Source organism: Orycteropus afer, unplaced genomic scaffold, assembly GCF_000298275.1.
Source record: "Orycteropus afer afer isolate SDZICR_OR568_19922 unplaced genomic scaffold, OryAfe1.0 scaffold00827, whole genome shotgun sequence".
In the NCBI taxonomy this organism is placed as follows: domain Eukaryota; kingdom Metazoa; phylum Chordata; class Mammalia; order Tubulidentata; family Orycteropodidae; genus Orycteropus; species Orycteropus afer.
In genome coordinates this window covers 761,784-771,689 of record NW_006922414.1, presented here as the reverse complement: position 1 = coordinate 771,689, position 9,906 = coordinate 761,784, and the positions used below count along the sequence as shown (strand labels likewise).

At 39.6% G+C, this 9,906-nt stretch overlaps 1 protein-coding gene across 1 annotated transcript in view; it reads right to left on the bottom strand.

Annotated features, from left to right (window-relative positions):
* The window catches only part of LOC103211953 (WT1 interacting protein), a 35,078-nt gene that overhangs the window by 13,918 nt on the left and 11,254 nt on the right, over positions 1-9,906 (bottom strand). Inside the window, exon 2 of the mRNA XM_007957951.1 lies at positions 8,207-8,308. Within this exon, the coding sequence (XP_007956142.1) occupies positions 8,207-8,308 (102 nt within the window). The remainder of the gene's footprint in view (positions 1-8,206; positions 8,309-9,906) is intronic.

Genomic DNA, 9,906 nt, shown 5'->3' with positions numbered 1-9,906 from the left:
AATGCACTGCCGTCGAATCAGTTCTGACTCATAACGACCCCTCCTTGGATTTTCGACGTTTAGAGCTGTGCAGCCATCACCACGACCATTTTTAGAACAATTTTCTTTTCTTTTTTTTTCTTTTTTAATTATATAGCAATTTTCCCTCCCCTCCACTTCTATCCCTGATAACCAACAAAAAAAGTTTCTTTCCATATATAAACCTTTCCTTAACTTATAATAGTGGACTAATACAGTATTTGTCCTTCTCTGATTGACTTATTTCACTCAGCATAACATTCATCCACATTAGGCAGTGTTTTGTAGGTTCTACATTATTGTTTGGTGTTGCACAGTATTCCAGTGTGTGTATGTACCACATTTTGGTTATCTAGTCCTCTGCTGTTGGCCACTTAGGTTGTTTCCATTCTTTGCTATTGTGAATAGTGCTGCAATGAACATGGGTGTGCATGTATCAAATGATATTTCTATTTTCAACTTTTTAAGGAATTACCACACTAATTTCCAAAGTGGCTGTATCATTTTACAGTCAAGGCTGTAAATCTTTATAGAAATAGATTGTCTTATCTTTCTTCCCTAGACCAACTGGTAGGTTTAGACCACTGAACTTCTGGTTAGCAGACAAATTCCTTACCTACTGTGCCACCAGAGCTCCTCTGTATGAGAACACTATGATGAAAAGTTAAAAACAGGTTTACACACAGAAAGACTCATTCTTTGTACATCTCCAGGAGTAGGAGGGGAAGGGAGAGTAAATCACAGACTAGTATTAACTTATGTACAATAAGGGAAGTGTCAGCACAAAATGATCAAGGCAGTGAAAGACACCGGGAGGAGCACAAAAGTTAAGGGTAACAAAGGTGAATAGTATTCCATACACAATTCTGCAATAACAGTAGTGTACATATATAAGGAGAAGCCTTGGGGATAGTCTCCAGTTTATGGCACGCTTGTACCCTGCATGTAGCTGTGTCGTTGTTCAGCAGCTTGCCATGCTCTGCCGACCTTGGGACTTGCAATGGACTTGAATTAATGCCCTGCCGTGTGATGTGGTAACATTGAGACTGTGCCTTTTTACTTGTCAACCTTAGGCTTCTCAGCCTCAGCAGCCAGCAGCTATCTGAGTAAAGAAACACCTCTAGCTCCAGTGGGCCAGGAGCAGGAGGCAGAGCTGGACTCCAAGGTTGAGGGGCTTTCACCCAGCCCCTAGAGCCTGGCACTCTGAACTCAGACTTAAAGCCTCCAAACTGTAAGATAATAAACTCCTGTTTGTTAAGGCCATCCCATTTGTGGTATATTCTTGTCAGAGCAGCACTAGGTAACTAGAACAAGTAGTAACAATAATCTACAAGTGGATACATAAATAAATACTCAAGCTAAACAGCGATGGGTAAGTGAATAGGACTACACCCACAAATATATATAGGTTTGACAGAGGACATCTCTACCTATGTATCCATATGCACTGCAAATATATCCACGAATGTAGTATAGCATGGGACAAAGTTATGAAAACTTCTTAGTTAAAACCAAACACCTTAAGGGAATGAGTCACTGGAAATAGGGTCTCAAGGACATTAGGTCAATTTGGCATAACACAGACCATGTTCTACATTCTATTTTGGTGAGTAGCTACTGGGGTCTTAAAAGCTATGAGGAGCCATCTAAGGTGCAATTATTGGTCTCTCCCCGTCTGGAGCAAAGAAGAGTGAAGAAAATCAAAGACACAGCAAAACAATCAGTCCAAAGGATTAAAGGACCACATGAACCCCAGCCTCCATGACTCTGCGACCAGAACTAGATGGTATTCGGCTACCACTGCTTACCGCTGTGAAAGGATCATAAAAGGTGGCCCCAGATAGAGTACAGAAAAACACTGAACAAAATTCAAAATCATAAAAAAGATCAAGCTTACTGCTCTGATGAAAATCGGTGGAACCCCCAAGATCATTGTTGTCCTTAGACAGCCTTCAAGTCAGGAACTGAACTCACCCCTTGTGGCTCAATTTTCAGCCAATTGATAGGCTTATGAAGTAAATAGTAATACCAGGAGGGCATGTATTCATTAGAAGACTCAACCATATGAAATCAAGAAAGTGGCATTTGCCCAGGGATAGAGCTAGGAAGGTGGAAGGAGATGAGAAAGAAGGATGAAAGGAAGTGGTGGGCATGGGGAGGAAATGGGAGAAAACACTGTTGTGTTTCACAAAACAGAATGTGTATGGATTATTCAATGGAAAATCAATTTGTTCCGTAAACTTTCACCCAAATCACAATTTAAAAAATTGGGGGGGGGGGATGAGAAAAGTTTTTTTAAGTCACAGAAAGCAGTAACCATAAAACAAATTGAAAAATGACATTAACCAAAATTAAAATTTTTCAACAAAAGACATCATAAAGAAAATAAAAAAATCTCACTAGGACAAAATATTCACAAAACGTACAGATGACAAAGGACTTTTATGATATATATTCCTATAATGTGATAATAAAATAATAATTCCCAAATACAAAATGGGCAAAAGATTTTATCAAACTTCACAAAAGAATATATATTAATGGTAAAGAAGTAGACACAAAGATGCTCAACATAGCAGTCATTAAGGAAATGCAAACTGAAACCACAATGAGATATCTATCACTTAACATCTATTAACAAAACCAAACTCACTGCCACAGAGTTGATTCCAATTCACAGAAACCCCAATTGGGTTTACAAGGCCATAAATCTTTACAGAAGCAGACTGTCTCATCTTTCTTCCTAGACAGGCTGGTGGGTTCAAATCATGACCTTTTAGTTAACAAATGCCTTAGCCACTATACCACCAGAGCTCCTTTAATAGCCAACAGAATTGCTAAAATTAAAAAGACTATGAAATCAATTGTTGGCAAATATGTGAAGTAACCAAAAACATTACTAGTAGAAAATAGTTTGGCAATTTCTTATACAATAGGACCTTAGTCCTTACAATTTACCCAAAAGAAATGAAAACAAATGTACACAAAATGAACACTACAAGAATGTTCACAGCACAACCCATTTGTGGTATATTCTTGTCAGAGCAGTACTAGATAACCAGAACATCCATTAAAGTTTTAGAATTAGCTTGTCAAATTCATGAAAATCTACTTAATTGAAATTGTAATGAATTCATAGATTAATGTGAGAAGAAAAGACATGTCTATGCTATTGAGTCTAAGTAGAATATGTATGAATATGATATACTTATCTTTCTCTTAGTGTATTTACTAGGACTTGCAGGGCCATGTTCTATAGAAGACATGATTGTCTTTCCCTGATTTTACAGTAAATTCTTCTCATACATCACAATTGAATGTGATATCAGAACAGATTTTTGGTAACTGACCTTTATTAGGTTTAGAAAGTTCCCTTCTATTTCTAGTTTACTGAGAGTTTTTATTATGAATGAATGTTTAATTTTATTAATTCTTCTTTCCACATCTATTGAGATGATTGCAGTGTTTCCTTTTTTCTTCCTTTTTCATTTTTTTCCCTCCTGTGACCATCCCCCCCCCCCGTGCCCTTCTCATCCAGGCATTCCTCTCTGTCCAGCTTTCCCTCTATGTGAGTGCTGCCCGTCTGGTGTCTCATGGCTGATTGATCCAAAGGTGCATCTCCCTGAAATAGGTAGTGCATCAATCTGGGGTAGGTGTTCTGTATGTAGGTCTTTCTACTGTTGGGCTAAGAGCCAGTCCATATGAGTTCATTTCCAGGCCCAAAGGGTAACCTGGAGCCATAGTCTCAGGGGTTCCACCAGTCTCTCTCTGACCAGCAATTCTAGTCATTTTTGTGTTTTTGAGTTTTATCCCACATTTTTTCTCCCACTCTACCTAGATCTCCACATTTGATCCCCTTCCAAGCAGTTGGCATTGGTAGCTGGGCACCATCTACTTCTGGTCTCGTGTGGTAGAGGCAGAGTGTTTCCTTTAATCTGATAATGAGATGAGTTATGTTAATGAGTTTTCTAATGTTAATTCACCCTAGCATTCTTCAGATAAACTGAACTTGGTCATGATATATTAGGATAAGAATTCAGTTCCACAGAAAAAAAGAAGGAAGGAAATCAAATAGTACAAAAGTAAAAATCCTAGAACTAGGGGCAAGTCTTCTTTGTGAAAGGGTTCTTTTGAGTGTCTAGCACAACCAATGACAAAAAGCCTACACCAAATACAAACAGAATATACTAAGCCAGCCTGCTTCATTGCATCACTCTAGGGCTGCTATTCTCATTGTATCTATGTTAATGGTACCCCTGGAATTGTACAGTTTACAACCACTCACAGAAGCTATAATGGGAACAGTGTCCAGGATTTGTACAACATGATTGCCTTCTTCCTGAGACCTACGAAAAAAAAAAAAAAAAAAAAAAAACCTACTGCCATTGAGTCTATTCCAACTCATAGCAACCCCCACCAGGTTTCCAGCAAGTCTTTATGAAAGTAGATTGCCCCATCTTCCTTCCATGGAATGGCTAGTGGGTCTGAACCGCCAACCTTCTGGTTAGCAGTCAAATGCCTTAGGCACTGAACCACCAGAGCTCCTTAAAAAAAAAAAAAAAGATCACATACACATAAATGAGAATTAGAATGGCATCAGATTTCAACAACACTGGCTGCTAGAAGATAAAACGATGACTTCAAAATTCTATGTGAGTACTATTTCCAACTTGGAGTTCTATTTCCAAACAATAAATTAAGTGTGAAAATAAAATACAGACATTTTAGACATACCAGAATCCAGAAAATTTACCACCTACATGCCATTCTAACTACAGTAAAATAATGACGCCCATGATGGAGACATTTTTGGTTGCTTCACAGCACTGATTCCTCCCTTTTCCAGGTTTTGTTCAGTATCCATCCTTCCCTCACATAGCCTGGTGTGCTGCAGGGAAATATGAATCCACTCCCGTATCCAGAGGTAGGACTGATGAGTATAAAGATAATTTCTCACCGTGGAGCGAGGCCTTGTGAATGTAAGAATGTGGGAAAGCCTGGAGTTGTTCCTCACACCTTACTTAACATACAAGATCGCACAGTGGAAAGACTACTCCATCAAAAGTGGGATGTCTCCTCCTTACTGTTACCACTTCAAAGAGCAAATATCTGAAATTCTGTGCTTAAAAAAGAAAGTTTGTCATAAATAAGAAAAGTAATACTAACTAAATGAAAAGGGCACTAAAATTGCTTTGTGCCTTTTGGAGGAATGACTATTTTACTTTCCTGCAGTACAGCACTCCTCAGTACTCATTATTTTATTGATCCAAGCTAGATTTTATCATTCTCAGAAGTCTTTGGTTGTGAGAAATAAGGGTGAAGGGAATATAGCCTGAGCAAGTGTACTTTCATATTCACGTTTTTCTTGATGTTATTTCGCATACAGTTAATTACACTCATCATGTATTTCACTGAAAACTATTTTGTTTTATTTTCAATTTTACCACATTCCCTTCCCTTCTTTCCTATTGTAAAAGAACTATTTTGCCCCTTGTGATTAATTTGTCACAAGGCAATTTTGAGACTACAAATATTCTCCTTTTCTTTGTACTTTTGCTTCCTAATTTTTACATTCATTGATAAATAGTACTTGTGGGGTTATTACTACTCTGGTGTTTATTAAATGGTATTTTTCCCTTCCATTTCCTCTATGCTTCTTCACTGGAATTCTGCAAGAAATCTTTTCTCCCTTTTACTCATTCATTAAATGTTTTATAGCAATGTAAAAAGAAAAAAAAAGATAACTCCTCCCTCACAATATTGGTTCAGGGACCCAGGGAACTAAATCAATCAAATCATAGCACCCATCCTCAGCCACAGAACTGGCTCAAGAATGGATGTGTAAGATGATTTGGGTTAGTGATATTCAGGAGAAGAGGTTTTGTGGGTACTTTCTGGAAAAGAAGTGTCCCCATTCCAAGAGAATGACCAGAAGAGATGCTCCATATTTCAAGCTACCCTGGACATGAAAGAAGTTGCCCTACTGATAAAGCCAAACCCAAGGACAACCTGATGAAGGGAATCAAAGGGCCTGAGTCACTAGATTAATCCCATCCTGAAGCAAGCCTTATCTCTGGGTTCCCCATTGACTAAGCCAAGAAATATTGTTAGCATTTAAGCCTCCTCTCTATTACCTGCCACTGAAAGCTCCTGGGAAATTGTGGCTTCAATCTGAACAGTATACACATGAAGGTGTAGAATTAATGCCACAGCAGAATTTAAGGGGCAACTGGCTCAGAGTCAGAAGGACCCAGGTGCTTCCAGTGGGAACTCAGCAGAATGTCTGACATAGTAAGGTATTTATGAAAAAAAGAAAAGTAAACTGAATATAAGATTGTGGTGGTGAAGTTTGTGTGTCAACTAGGCTGGGCCTGGTTGAGTGGCTGGACAGCTGAATGTAGTGTTCCCCATGATGAGACTAGTAATCAACTCCATGGTGGAGTCTACTGTGAGCAGCTGAGTAACTGCCCTAGGGATGTGGTCTGCTTCCTGTACATAAGGAGAAGCCTTGGGGAATAGTCTCTAGCTTATGGCACACTTGAAGCCTGCATGTAGCCCTGCCAACCTTGGGACCTTTAATGGACTTGAATTAATGGCCTGCCATGTGGTTTGGTAACATCAGGACTGTGCCTTATTACTTGTCATCCTTGGGCTTGTCAGCCTTAGCAGCCAGCAGCTGAGTGAAGAAAAGCCTCCAGTTTCAGTGGGCCAGGAGCAGAGGCAGAGCTGAAGCCCAAGGTTGAGGGGCTTTCACCCAGCACCTAGAGCCTGGCACTTTGAACTCGGACTTAAAGCCTCCAAACTCTAAGAGAATAAACTCCTGTTTCTTCAAGCCATCCCATTTGTGGTATATTCTTGTCAGAGTGGCACTAGGTAACCAGAACAATGACAAAGGAAGACAATACAAAGGGTAAATAAAGATGGGGGGGTGGGTAGATAACTCCAGGAAAAGTAAAAGTCTTTAGAAAAAAGGGATGTAATTACAGTATCATTGTTGGTTCTACAGTGAACAATACTTATACAGCAATGGTCAGGTATATTCAATCTACTGATTCAACAAAACTAGTGATATGATTATACTGGGAAGACAAGAAGGAGACAAGGGGGAGCAGTCAATATTAAAAACCTATTCCTCCATCACAGCAAAAGCAAATTATACCAAAAACTGATATACTGAGAAATAGTTGTGTATGCTTATCAGAGATAGGGAGAAGTCTACTAGAAGAAATTAGAGTCATTGGGTGGCACAATAGAAAGGCTGGTGGTTCAAACCCACCCAGAAACACCTCAGAAGACAGGCCCAGTGTCTAATTATGAAAACCTTATAGAGCAGTTCTACTCTGAGCACACGGGGTGTCCGTGAGTGAGAATCAACTCAACGGCAACCAATAAAAACACGAGAAGAAAATGCTAAAAACACAGTAAGTGACTGCCTCTGGGGAATGGAATTAGAAGTGGAAAAAGTTTTTTACAATTAGCTTCTCAGGACTATCTGAGTTAAAGCTGCATGTATGATGCTTTCATAGAACAAAATATTTAAATGTTTAATGTAAATAAATAAGAGATGCCTGCATAGGGGCAAGGTCTGAAAGAATGCTAGGAAAATCAAGAGTGTGGATTTATTAAGGTGGTTGGATAATTATCTTTCTCTTTTTATACTTTTGTCTAAATTAAATTATAACATTTATAATATATTGTAAAAGGAAACTCACTGCCATCAAGTTGGTTCTAACTCATAGCAACCCCCATTAGGTTTCCAAGGTGGTAAATATCATATGCATAAAATTAGAAGAAAAAAATAAATTGAAAAAGAATTGCAGGAAAAAAGATGAGTCCCAACTCCAAGTGGGCAGGAAGACCCTCCCTGGCTCCATACTCTCCTTCCAAGCATCAGAGACACACTGATATCCGGCCTAGAACAAAAGCTCTAAAGCTGAGGGCAAAGGCCCAGCTGTACCTTACAATCAACAAAAGGTTCCTCACTTGCTCCATGCCTCCCTCCCCAGGGCAGCAGATCTCCCCAGGGGCCTGGGTCTCAAAAGCAGGCCAGGTCCAAAGGGAAATGACCACACTCAACTGCGTGAGAAGATTGTAACCAGCCTCCTCCACACTCCAGGTTGAGCTAGAGCTAGGTGGTCCATATACCTGGGACTTAGGTCTGTGTCCGATGTACAAAGACATTACCTACCACATGAATCACAGATGAAGCAGTCAGTGTGATACAGGCTCCCCATCGCCTGGCATGCCTGCCTTGCTCCATAGATACCAAGCCCACACTTGATGCAAATGCCTATGGGAAAAAAGTCAGGAGAAAGCAGTGGTTAATACCATGGATTAGGAACCAGACAGGCATACATCCAAATTCCAGTTCTGATGGTGTTTACCACCTGAATTGAGCCTCCAACACTCAATTACATATGATTAACATGGGGACAATTAGGGTTTGTTGCTGTTGTTTTGAGGATTCAAAGCTTAGCAGAACATCTGGCACAGATTCAGAACTAACTAAAGCAATTCTCAGTATCATTATTATATCTAAAAATATATCTATATATATACACACACACACACATATATATATATATGAGATCCATATACATGTACATATGTATACAGATCTAAGGCACCTGAATGCTAACCAGAAGGCTGGTGGTTCAAACCGACCAGCCACTCCTCAGAAGGAAGGTTGGGCAATTTACTTCCATAGTGATACCACCTCAGAAATCCAAGGAGGGGTCGCTATGAGTCGGGTCCAACTTGACGGCACATATCAACAACATATACAAATACATGTGTGTATACATAGATCATATGTATCTAAAAAGTCAATCCAAGCCTCCTCCCTCATGACTTGCTCTTGGACTAAGGGGAAATCCTTTCTTCTGTCTATGAACCAAATCCTACCCTTTAAATTGAAAACACTTATTTTTTGATACAAAGAATTAAAGCCACACAGGCATATCCCAAGACAGAATCACCAACTCTCTCTAGCCACACTTTACTCATCTGTACCAGGTTGTGGTGTTGTTAGATGTCATCAAGTTGGCTCCAACTCATAGTGACTTTATGTACAACAAAATGAAACAATGTCTAGTCCTGCACCATCCTCATAATTGTTGCTGTGTGTGAACCCATTGTTACAGCCACTGTGTCAATCCATCTCATTGAGGGTCTTCCCCTTTTTCGCTGACCCTCTCATTTACCAAGCATGATATCGTTCTCCAGAAACTGATCCCTTCTGATAACATAGCCAAAGTACAAGAGATGAAGTCTCACCATTCTCACTGCTAAGGAGCATTCCAGCTGTACTTCTTCCAAGACAGATTTATTCATTCATCTGGCAGTCCATGGTATATTCAATATTCTTCACCAACACCACTATTCAATGCATCAATTTTTCTGTGTTCTTCCTTATTCATTGTCCAAGTTTTCACATGCATATAAAACTAGTAAAAATGCCATGGCTTGGATCAGGTGCATTTTAGTGTTCAAAGTGACATCTTTGCTCTTTTAACACTTTACAAAGGCCTTTTGCAGATTTATACAATGCTATACATCATTTGATTTCTTTACTGCTGCTTCCATAGGGGAAGCTCTGGAAGTGTAGCGCCAAAGGCACTTGACTGCTAACCAGAAGGCTGGCAGTTCAAACCCAACAGCCACGCCTCACAAGGAAGATGGGGCAATCTACTTCCATAGTGATACTGCCTCAGAAACCCAAGGAGGGTTCACTATGAGTCGGGTCTGGCTCGACGGCACGTAACAACAACAAAGCTTCCATAGGTGCTGATTGGGGATCCCAGTAAAATGAAATTCTTTTTTTTTTTTTTTTAATTGTGATTTGGGTGAAGATTTACAGAGCAAATTCACTTTCCATACAGCAGTTCA